Source organism: Nothoprocta perdicaria, unplaced genomic scaffold, assembly GCF_003342845.1.
Source record: "Nothoprocta perdicaria isolate Ctin4 unplaced genomic scaffold, notPer1 scaffold_108, whole genome shotgun sequence".
In the NCBI taxonomy this organism is placed as follows: domain Eukaryota; kingdom Metazoa; phylum Chordata; class Aves; order Tinamiformes; family Tinamidae; genus Nothoprocta; species Nothoprocta perdicaria.
In genome coordinates, this window is record NW_020454183.1 from 1,051,315 (window position 1) to 1,063,571 (window position 12,257).

The 12,257-nt window shown below is 51.6% G+C and overlaps 1 protein-coding gene across 1 annotated transcript in view; it reads left to right on the forward strand.

The window, feature by feature from the left end:
- The first annotated feature begins 12,115 nt into the window (after positions 1-12,115).
- Positions 12,116-12,257, forward strand: part of ITPK1 (inositol-tetrakisphosphate 1-kinase) — a 131,871-nt gene continuing 131,729 nt past the window's right edge. Inside the window, exon 1 of the mRNA XM_026046477.1 lies at positions 12,116-12,222. Within this exon, the coding sequence (XP_025902262.1) occupies positions 12,128-12,222 (95 nt within the window). The 5' untranslated portion in view covers positions 12,116-12,127. The remainder of the gene's footprint in view (positions 12,223-12,257) is intronic.

Consider the following 12,257-nt stretch of genomic DNA (forward strand, 5'->3'; position numbering starts at 1 on the left):
CGCCGGCGGCCATCTTGGCGCCCGCCGCGCCCCGCCCAAAATGGCGGCGGGCGGGGGTCGCTTCCTGCTCGTTGGCTCCGCCCGTTGCCGCCCGTTGCCGTCCCCGAGAGGAGGCGCCGGGTGCGCTGCGCCCAACGGCGAGGGCGGCGCGGAGGGCAGGGGACGGGTCGCACCGCCGACGTGCGGCCGAGGCCGCGCCTGCCGAGCGGGAGCTGCCGGCGCTGGGCTGGGAGGGAGGCGCCTGGAGCGAGGCCGCCGCGGGGCTGCAGGACCGGCCGCGCTGACGGTTTCCTTTTCCTCCCCAGACGCCTCTGGAGCACTCGAGCGGCGCTGCTGGGTGGTGCAGAATATTAAACATTCGCCAGGATTCAGTAGCACATAACGTGTACATAATGTGTATTTCCCTGTGCTGCACTGCTTAGAGGAATTGTGTAACCCTATAGCAGTGAATGTAAAACAAACTTCACAGCTTGAGCATTTGCTACCGTTTAATAATGCTGCTGATGGGAGCTGCTTCAAAATGGCTCTAAGTTTCTGAATGGCTTCGCTCACTGAATCTGCAAGGGGAAGAGATTTCAAAAGTTTGGCGGCTTCGTTCGGAGTGTTTTGGGAATGTGACTCGCAGGCAGCACCAAACCCTGCCCTTTAGCTGGCGCTCCAAATCATTTAATAACCATCGGAGATGAAAAATGTCGTAAGGGGAAGCTGCAGAAAAGCAGCGGAGACCAAAATTCACACACATTGGAATATGAATAAAAACAAAATTCAAGGGATATCCAATAACAAATAGGCGAGGCTGTCGGCAGGGAGGTTGTGTGTTTATGTGTGTGTATGTAGACACAAGCAGAGTTCGCTGCCGCCTTCCCCGGGGCTCACGGGAGGTGCTGCTGAGGGACCCGTGAAAGTCCCGCTGCCAAACGCACGGGGCGGTATCGGGCCCTGCTGCCAAACGCACGGGGCTGCAGCGCAGAGCCCACCGCGGACACCGCTGCGGGGGGCGGCGCCGTTGGGGCGGGGCCGTTGGGGCGGGACCGTTGGGGCGGCGCCGTTGGGGCGGGGCCGTTGGGGCGGTGCCGTTGGGGCGGTGCCGTTGGGGCGGGACCGTTGGGGCGGTGCCGTTGGGGCGGTGCCGTTGGGGCGGGGCCGTTGGGGCGGGGCCGTTGGGGCGGGGCCGTTGGGGCGGGGCCGTTGGGGCGGTGCCGTTGGGGCGGGGCCGCTGGCGCGGGGCCGTTTCCCGCCCGGCTTCCAGCGAGGGCTCCGGGCGCTTCCCGCGCGCCGCTAGGTGGCGCTCAGTGCCAGGGGCCAGCTCCGGCTCCAAGCCCCGGGAGATTTTACAACGAACGTCAAATGAAGGAGAGTTCGGCATTTCCCGACGTGTTGGTAAACCGTTAGGGCGTAGATCTGGAGCAGGATGCTGTAGGTGTGGATCGCTGCACACCGGTAATTGTCCCCGCAACGCTGCCCTCACAGGCGCCCTTCTTTCCCGCACAGGCGGTGCCGTCCCAGCCATGCACGAAGCCGCAGCGCTCTCCTGCAGGCCCGTTGAGCCCAGACAGCCCTGCTGGGCGCAGCTTTCCTGCATCTGCCCCCCTCACAGCGAGACCCGGCTTGAGACGTAACGGGAAGGGCATTGCTACAGCCAGCAGAGCTTATTCCCTTAAAAATGTCACCCTAAATGCCCGCGGGCATCACCTGCTTGGCCTAGGGGCCTCCTCTTCAGGGTTAATGCTGAGTCCAGTTGGAGGCCTGTGGCCCAGGGGTCAGTACTGGGCCCAGTGCTGTTCAACTTGTTTATCAATGACCTGGACGAGGGCACGGAATGCACCCTGAGCAAGTTTGCGGATGACACCAAGCTGGGTGGAGTGGCCGACACTCCGGAGGGCTGTGCTGCCATCCAGAGGGACCTGGACAGGCTGGAGAGTTGGGCAGAGAGGAACCTCATGAGGTTCAATAAGGACAAGTGCAGGGTCCTGCACCTGGGGAGGAATAACCCCAGGCATCAGTACAGATTAGGGGTTGACCTGCTGGAAAGCACCTCCATGGAGAGGGACCTGGGAGTCCTGGTTGACACTAAGTTAACCATGAGTGAGCAGTGTGCCCTCGTGGCCAAGAAGGCCAATGGCATCCTGGCCTGCATCAGGAGGAGTGTTGCCAGCAGGTCGAGGGAGGTGATTCTGCCCCTCTGCTCACCTCTGGTGAGGCCGCACCTGGAGTATTGGGTGCAGTTCTGGGCACCCCAGTATAGGAGGGACGTGGAGCTTCTGGAGAGGGTCCAGAGAAGGGCAACCAGGATGATTAAGGGAATGGAACATCTCTCGTATGAAGAGAGGCTGAGTGAGCTGGGCCTGTTTTCTCTGGAGAAGAGACGGCTCAGAGGGGATATGATTAATATGTATAAGTTCAGGAAGGGAGAATGCAGAGAGGAAGGGGACAGGCTGTTCTCACTGGTGGCCAGCGACAGGACGAGGGGTAATGGCCACAAGCTGAAACACAAGAAGTTCCGTCTCCAGGTGAGGAGCAACTTCTTTACTGTTAGGGTGACAGAGCAGTGGAACAGGCTGCCCAGGGAGGTTGTGGAGTCTCCTACTCTGGAGGTCTTCAAAACCCGCCTGGATGCCACCCTGTGCCACATGCTCTAGGTGTGCCTGCTTGAGCAGGAAGGTTGGACTAGATGATCTGTAGAGGTCCCTTCCAACCGTAAATATTCTGTGAATCTGTGAATCTGTGAATGACAGGCCTGGCACTGTGGGTGTGAACAGAAAGATTTAAAGGGGTGGGGAAATGCTGCAGCAAACAAAAAGTTGTTTGTGAAGGGCAGCACTAAATAGAGACTGAATTGTAATCTCTTTGTGATCTCATTTTTAACATAAACTTAGTGTTATGCTCAGACATAATATAGGAAGCAATAAAGTAAATAGTCCAGTTGAGATTTTTCAACAACCCCCCACAAGAAAAAAAAAAAAAAAAGTCAAAACAAACATTATGAGAGGAAAGGATTCAGTTTGCAAATGAAATAGATGGTTATTACTAACTCAAAAGGAATTCAAGTTCAGGGTTTTCCTTGTTTGTTTTCAGAACAACAACAACAAACAATGCTTACATGGGAGTTAGAGTCTAGATCATAAAATTAAGAGTAGAAAGACTGGGTGTATTTGGAAGTCAAAATGTCAAAGAGTAGCAAAGACCAGCTGCTTCCTATGGGTCAGGAGCAAAGCCCAGCAACAGCCGGCAGGACAGAGCCTCATGGGCTGGGTTAGAGTCCAGACTAGAGCACCTGAACAGGGCAAGCCCAGGGACAAGTGCTCTGTGTAAAGCCCAGCTCACCAGGATTGCTCCTGGTTATGAGGCAGGCCCAAGGTCACACTGGGAAGTCGGTGACAGGTCAGGATCATGATGAAGCCTAGTGAGAGCAGCTGGGATCAAGTACAGCCCAGTGATTACCTGGCAGGTCTGTAGTGATGAGAGGTCTGGGGTCAAGCTAGGAAGTCAGGTCACAGTCCGTGTCAACAGGGGTTACGGCCAGGCCCAGTTGTGGCAGAGCTGGAAACCAGCCCTCCTGCAGTGTAGATCAGGCAAGGACTGAGCTGAAAATGGGGCTCCCGGGTCCCTGGGCAGGTGGGTTGAGTAGGGAGTCTGGGGCCCTGGTGAGATTTGTTAGGACCATGATGGCAGTTTAGTGCCCTCAGAGCCCACACCAAGCATAGAGAACAAATGAGGGTTGCTGGAGGAAAATAGAAAGGATGGCAGTAAATTCTGAGCCCAAGCAAGACTTCCATACTTACTTACTTGTATAAGTGTACATATGTATTTATATATATACATGTATATACATACTTACTTGTTAAGTTAAGGTCTTCACTAGGTTTAGATTTTGGCCCAAGAGGCAAAGCAAGGGTGGAAGAGCTAAGCTCATTAACGAAGTCAAATCAGCTGCACTTCGAAAGGAGTGCAGAAACTGAAGGGCAGAATCTGGGTGCATTTATTTACCGTATGTGTGGATGAAGATTTTATGTAGTCTTAGATAGGATCTCATTCTCTACAAGAAATGGGAAGCTCTTTATGGCAAATTAGAGAAACGTTTATCTTGAGACAGCTTCTGGATTTTCATTAAGAACACCATTTCCACTGCTTTTTTTTTTTTTTTTTTTTCTTAATTCTAAAAGAAAGTCTTGGGTAAAGAGCTGGGACCGCTGTGGAGCTGAGATATATTTGGCTTCCAAGAACCAGGAGAAGAGGGCACGAGCACATAACTGATCTGTGCTATGCTGGGCTGGGGAGAAATGCATAGAGGAGATTTTGTGCTGTTTTCCTTCCCATGAATTTACTGTCTGTGGCTTTCTGGCCCATGGCCCTGGCGTCTGAAGACATTTACAATGCAGACAGAGGACAAATGTGGATTATACAGAAGCAATGCAAGTATTGGTCTCATGCCTCCATTGATATGGCCCATTCTTGTGCGGATCTAGAAGGAAAGAGCAAACCCACAAAATCTTAGTCAAAACAGTTTTCAATTAAAAATTGCATTTCAGCAAAACATTGTTTATTAGAGTTTGCTGATTTCAATTATTTTTCAACAAATAATAAATAACAAAAAATTCACTTCCAAGAATGCCATTAAACTGCTGAGAAATCAGAATCATCTCTTCCATGACTTCAGCTGAAGCCTGCTCAGGCTGCCAGAAAGGGACTGTTATTGAATTCCTGTTTGAGTTTACCACTGCCAGCAGGTTTGTTCGTGTAAACAACTTCACTGAAAAATCGCTCGTGTTAGGAAGAAAAGCAGATTTCTAGTCAGGGGTCTGGCAGGCTGAAAATGCAGGGGCCGGGAGGACTAGACGAGTTACATTCAACCAGCAGGAAAAAATAATCCTCCCTGGAGTTAGTCACGAGCTCTGTGCACTGTCCCTCTTCCTGCTCTCCATGTGCACATTCCAAGGGAGACATCTCACCGCTGCAGGGGATGATAGCTCTCTCCTCATCAGATCCAATTTATTTATTTATTTTCACTTTTTCCCCCTGAATCTCCACCACTAATCTCTTCTTCTGTGGTACCTTTTCAAAGCAGGTCAATAATGCCGTAGCATGAGCTTAAAGGGACTTAGTTATTGTCTCTGCTGAGATTACCAGTGCCTAGGCTGTGATTATCTCGCTCAGACTCTGTACTGCACGCAGCAGAGTGAATATATTTAGATCCTCATTAAGCATAACTTTCTGTTACTGCACAAACTTTGAAAGAACATGGCTCAGATTTCACTCAGAAAGATCCCAGCGTTTTTGGACACATCAAGACGGAAGTTCCATGTGCTGGACTTTGAGATTTGCTAAATCTCAGCTTTCATTTAGTATAGAAGTATTTGTGTGCATGCCTGTCTGCTCTAGGCACTTCTCTGTGATTCTGCACAGATTTTTTTCTTAACCTCATCTGAATTCTTTCACTGTTTTCCTCAATGAGTGAAAAGAGTGTATGTGTAGCTCGACATGCTCAACAGTCAAGCCATTTATGCAGGAGCTTAGAGCTCCCAGAGATACTGAACTCCTGTATGTGGTGTGAAAGCCGACAGTCACATGGGGCAGACCCTGTGTCCCCATGGAAGGAAGAGCTGCCGTGTGAGTTCCCGTGGGGAAGCTGGCACAGGCACAAGTTAGCACAAACTGCTGCAATGTGAAAAGCCTTCGGTGGAGCTCACAGCAGAGAACCAAGGCACAAGATCAAGACCTAGTTGGTTTTTTTTTTTCTTTTTCTTTCTTTCTTTTTTTTTTTTTTTAAATCTTCAGGAAGCCCTGAGAGATGGGAAGTTCCCAGCAGACAGCCCAGCGAGGCTGTGTTCAACCCTACAGGCTGCGCTTACACTTGAGGTGTGTCAGCATAAGGTGCTGTTCAGAGACACAGAACAGGTAGGGAAGTGTCCAGGGAGCTGAGAGATGTGGTTAGAGGATGCTGCCCTCTATGCCCTATAACACGTCCCACATCGAGGTCCTCTTTTTGTCTAGGTTTAATTTACAGACTGGCAGGCTCTGAATATGTCATTTGGCCATTGAATATTGAGGGCAGGTGGCATTTCAAAATGCACGCAGAGTGGCAGGAGCCAAAGAAGGGGTGACTGCAAGCACAATAAGAAACAGCAGTACCTAATTCCCAGCCTCCTAGCAGGGCTTCCCAGCCACGTGTCCAGAATGCCTCCCACTGGCTTCTTTAGCCAGTGTCTGGAGAGCAGTGGCATGTCTTGGGGAGCTCTTGGCTGTCCAGGTTCCTTTTAGTTAGCATTAGGGTTGTCTCCACAAACTTTCTTACCTTTAATTGACAATCCAAGCCTTGGTGAAAGCTCCACAGGCAAAGATAAAGTCTGTCCTTTCACAGTGTTCTCTGGAGATGCTATCAGGGAAATTGCTTTTTTTTTTTTTTTTTTTTTTTTTTTTTTTTTTTTTTAAACATGCTGCAGCTCAGTGGCTTTGGACTGGCGCTGGCATGGACTTGAGAAACACTTCTCTCTATCTATTGTTTTTGCCTTTTAAGTGTTCACATTCTGGGAGCTTGTTAAAAGACAAAACCTGCTGTTCTTCCCAGGCAGCAAAAAAAAAGTCGGTGTCTCCTGATGTGACCATGAGGAATTGGAAGGCACAACGTTTGGGTGAACTTTTAGTGCACTGTGAGGAAGCCTTTAAACAAAACAGGAAAAGGGTCCTCGATCTTCAGAGGACAAGAAGAAAGTGCAAGTGCTGCACTGTTGGCAGCACCAGGCTTCAACCTCCCCCTTGCCTCACATTCAGCCATTGGAAAGTCTTAACTGCAGCTACAAGCACTCTGCAGCTACAAAAGCTCTTGGGAGCCCAGGATGGCCGCAGTAGGGACACGTGCTTCAGATGACGTGGAACAGTGTGCTCTTAGCCCAAGACACAGACAGACATAAGCCAGTGAAGCAGGGAATGATACTGGCCAGAGTCTCAGATTTCCAGGTCAGTTTATGCATGAGTTACATACCTATGTCTTATTGTCTTAAATTCATCATTCTGAAACCAGTTATATTGTTTTAAAAAATGGTTAAGTCTAGCAAGTCAAAAAAAACATGTAAGTGATATTTTTATGAAAGGACTGCTGGGTTTGCTGGTAGTGTGTTACCTGAAATTGTCGTATGTACTTAAAACTACCCGAATAAAACAAAAACATCAAAAAACCTGTAATTCAAATATAAAACCTGTAGGTAGAGCGGGCCTCAGCCCAACCTAATGTTTAGCTGATTCTCAGTGCAAGCCTCCTGTGCTGCCCTGCCACCCAGAATCTTCAGAGAGCAGTAAGTGTCCCAGGACTAACCTGCACCCATCGCTGGAACCATCTGCACTGTGCTGAAGCAGGCGGGTGAGTAATGCTCTCTAGTACAGCTGGGTTTATGCCAGCATAAAAGAATGAGCTTTTTCCCAAGTGCTTTATTTCCATGTAACATGCTTCCATAGTAGAAGGCAAGAGAGCTACGGCTGTATCTATCTGTATCCACACTTAAAATTGGACTAATAAATGTAATTCATGTAATAAATGTAAAAATCTACTCCTACTGACATCATGACACTGGTACAGGAGATGAGGCCTTAACGCAGACTTCTCCACCTTTTGCACATTGGCTACATATTTTCTGTGGTTTTAAATTCCTTCACTGAGGATGCGCTTCCCGGGACTATGGGGTCCAATGCAAGGTCTGCACCCAAAGTATTAGAAGCCAAATGACCAAATTTGGCAGCCAGGCCCTCATCATTTTCTGCATAGAATCACAGCACCCTTAAGGTTGGAAGGGATCTCTAGAGGCCATCCAGTCCCACGCCCTGCACACGCAGGGTCACCTAGAGCATGTGACGTGATCCTGTGCCATCCTGAACATCTTGTATGTTCTCCGGGCTCACAAGAGCCATCCTTCTGAGCTGCATGTGAAGACAGACATGAAGAACTGCCTACACATATTTGCTTTTTTAAAAAAACAAAACAGTTTTCTGTAGTATTTTCATGACTAGTTTCATGACGGGAATGTAAGAGCTTGTGGTGCCAACAGGCACGGAGAGTCACGTGGGCCTCGCTGAAGGGCATTTCCCTGGGCCACACGGATCTGTTACAGCTGCCTAACCAACATTATTACCTCCTTTTTGAAGTTTCTGGGTCCTTTCCTGAATTCTCTCCAGGATTCCAGAAACACTGATGAGTCTCAGCCAGTCCTCCATGATCTTTCTTTATGAGATGGAAACAGTGCAGCGTAACCACGTGGGTTATATGGGGATATGGGAGCAGTCACGGGGGTGACCGCAGGGCTTTCAGCGTTGTCTCCTGCTGCTGGAAGGTGGCGGTGCCAGCAGAAGGGCAGGCCCTGGCTCTGCTCTCCCCAGGCCTGACTCGCCTCCTGCTCCATCCCCTTCCCTGCTTCCGCGCCGCGAGCAGGCAGCAGGCCGGGCTGGAGAGCTGCTTCGCGTGAAGACTGAAACGCTCTTGTCTGTTCCGAGGCCCTTTTCCACCCAGACGCCCATCCCTGCTTGCTGCAAGGCTGCGAGGGCCCTGGCGCTGCTCCGAGGGACCCTCATGGAGCAGGAGCCGGCGGCAGGGCCCGGGCAGCCCTGCGGAGCAGGATGGCTGCTGTGCCCGGAGCTGCCGCGCAAAGGCCCTTCAGAGGAGTCACCCTGGGTCCCACCGACCGCTAGAGGGGCCTCCCTCTGGCCACCGACTGCCAAGGAAGGCTGGAGTTTCCCCGTGCAGTCAGCCCTGCCATCAGCCGCAAACACGGCAGTGAGAAAGGGGCTTCCATTTGTCAGGACTTCCACAGGTTTATCCTTGCCAAGCTTCAAAGCCTGGAGCTGCGTCCAGACAACAGCTGCTACTCTGCGGCGTGCTCTGCCACAGGTTAGGCACGCACTCTAGGTGAGTGTTTTGCTGCCATGAGCTGAAGCAGCTCTGCCCCTCTCCCCGCATCCGCTGGGGAACACCCATGGGAAGGCGGCACACCCAGGCTTTCCATGGATCTCGTCATGATGAACCAGCTGCAGGCACAGCAGAGGTCCAGAGGGCAGCGCTGGCCACCAGCAGCTTCTCCTTTGTCCCTTGCTGCCTGCGCACAGCCACGATTTGCCCCTCTCCTCGATGCTGCTCAGCACCGGGGCCGCTCTCTGCATCTCCCAGAGCCCGGAGGAAGCTCCGCGATGGCACCACACTGCACAGGCCACTGCCGCTGTGCCGTGTGTCACACCTACAGCCCCATTCCAGCGGCACTGTGTTAATGTGCAACCTGGCGTGGCATGGGATCCACTGGAAATATGCACTAGTCCCAGTGGGGTAGCCTTTCCTCCTGCCCACGTGCTGCAGAGAAGCATCTCTCCTGTGAGAATCAAATCCCCTTAAAATGAAATGCGAAAAGCCCAACTCCAGGCAATGAAAATCGCCCTCCTCTTTCCATTCATGACAAAAGATTCTATCATGACTTCTGCCAGGTGCTAAGGAAAAGGAGATGAACAGTTGTTATTCCAAAACAAACTTCCATGGAATTTCATTAATGCGCACCACATTGCGAGCACCCAGCCTCATCTGAGTGCCTGTATTTGTTGGAAGGGTTGGAGTAAGAGGTGTGAGAAGTTCCAGCCAAACAAGGGAAACCTGCTTTGACCTGTAGACGGAGCTCAGATGAAGGTGAACATAGTTCTCATTTGCTGGAGGGCTCAAGATCCTAATCACCCCTCACTCCCTCAGTTAGCATGAAGCAGCTCCTGCGTTGCAGCTCGCAGCATCAGGACATAGAAGAATCACAGAGATACTCAGCCTTGCTCCTGGTCAGGAGTTGGGTAAACATTAGCCCGGGGCTCCGTGTGCTCACAGGTTTGGCATTGCTGGGATGGGCTCTGCAATGTAAACAGAGGGTTGTAATGCAGTTAGCAACGTTATGCTGCAAAGTGCAGTATGGTGCACGCCAGGTTAAAAAAAAATAGCATTTTTTTTCTCAGCACTGAAATTGTTCACGGGTCAAAATGGGCAGCGTAAAAGAGATTTATCAGGTTTCTCCTTCCTAAGATTAATTCTCACCTCTGATACACGTCATTCAATTTTGCCTATGCTGGAGCAAAGTGAATTCCTCCTTTGTAGCTCCCATGCTTTGCTTCCCAGGAGCCAAAAGTGTTCAACACCACTGCAAATCTGCTCTCCCATCTCTGGAGCAAGTCCATAAATCTTTCTGCCTCCGCATGTTTCAGACTGGTCTAGAACTATGGCAGGCAGTTAGAGAAGGAGACACTGAGAAAAAAATCACTTAGGAAGATGATGTTGTATTCAATGTCATATTCAATGTTCAATAATCTCATATTTTAATACATTCAAGTTCCATTATGATATAAATATGAATGTTGAGTTTAATATACTAATGCTGAACTTTAATGTTTGACATACATCAGATGAAATGATAGCTGAAATGAAGCACTGGTGTTAACAAAATGAACACTTTAAAACAAGAAAGTCGAAGCAAGTTATTTCAGGATTCTAACTTAATTCTGATAATGTTTGGTAAAATCCTCCATTTAGACCATCTTTTTGGACCAAGTTACTTTTTTTTTTTTAAGTTACTATACTTTCATCAATTTTTCAAATGTCAATAAAACATTTTTTACGGTAACTATGTTATCAAAATGCATTTACTAATTTTGCTTACAATAATTATTGAACTGTGCAAAACAAGCACACATATGAATCAAATAAGAGTGCTGTGAAGAAGTAAGGTTATGCCATATTAGTGGCAAGCAATTTAAGATGCTCAGATGAAGAACATTTACGCCTGCGAGGCGCCCTAACCACAGAAATAAGGTTATTTTGTGCTTTCCAGAATCCCAGGAGAAAGCTCTTTGCAGGTGGCTCCTCTCCGTGCCTGTGTTCTGGCAGAGCCTGGCTTAGGGGCACTTCACTGCTCCTGTAAATCACAAATGGGATCTAAATCATCTTCTGTCTGTTCCTGAGGTCAGTGGCCCCTTTTGCCTTCCTTAAGGCGTTCCCGACTTTAGCCCTTCTCTCTTGGGATGGGTGCAGGGATTCCCGCTTCCCTTGGGATTCCTGCTCCGGGCGGAATTCCCAAGCAGGATGAGTCAGGCTGGGCCGCTCGGGGCTCCCAGCAGCTTCGCCTTGGCACCGTCACGGGAATCTGGGCCTGCCACCCGTGTCCCCCCAGCACCACAAACTGCTCCCAGCACCATTTTGGTTTTTATTTTTCTTTTCCCCAAGCTGGGTGATGTTCATTCAAACATATGAGAAAAAATAAAATGGGGAAATTACACTTGAGCCACAAGACACCACAGTGCTGCTTATTTTTATATTTATTTTCATCTGAAATGTAACCTAGAATAGTTGCCCCCTTATTTAGGCGCACAGACCCCAAAAAAGAGAACAACAACTATCACTGGCAGGTCGCAGCCTCCCCTCTACTGGAATGAAAAAAAATAAATAAAAAAGCTTTTGCTGAAGGCTCCCTCTGAGCCCTTTCAGGAGAACTCTCGCCGAACCGAAACCTCTCCTCGGTGAAAGCGAAGCGTTTCCCGCGCCCCAAGGCGCCCTGCGGGCGGCGCTGCGCGGGGCAGCGGCACCGCGAGGCGCGAGCCCGGCACGGGGCGCAGCGCGGGGGCCCGGAGCCATTTTGGGGGCGCGGGGCCGCTCCCTCCCGCGCGCAGGGGCGGCGCCCCCTGGCGGCGGCGCGGGGCGGCGCGGGGCCAACCCCCCGCTGCAGCGCGGGGCCGTGCTCGGGCTCGCCCGCCCTCCCGCCCGCCCCTCTGGCGTCGGCCGGGAGCGGCGGGAGGCGGGGACGGGCCGCAGGAGGAGGAGGAGGAAGTGGAGGCGGCCGCGAGTAGCGGGCAAATGGGGAGCTGAGCGGCGGCGGCGGCAGCACCGCGGCCGCGCACCAGCGGCGTTAGCGGCGTTGGGCACGCAGCGAGCCGGCCGCGGGTCCGTCCGCGCGGGCGGTTGCGCCGGGCTGGGCCGCGTTGCGGGCTGCGGCTCCGCGGGCCCCGCGGCGCTGCCGCCTCTCATTCTCCTTCCCTTCCCTTCCCTTCTGCCTCCCCCGCAGGCGCCGGAGCCGCAGCGCGAGCAGCCGCCGGGCAGGTGCCCGCGGCGCCGGCCGCCCCGCGCCGCGCCATGCAGACCTTCCTCAAGGGGAAGCGCGTGGGCTACTGGCTGAGCGAGAAGAAGATCAGGAAGCTGAATTTCCAGGCCTTCGCCGAGCTCTGCCGGTGAGCGGGGCCGCGGGGCCGGGGCCTGCGCCGCG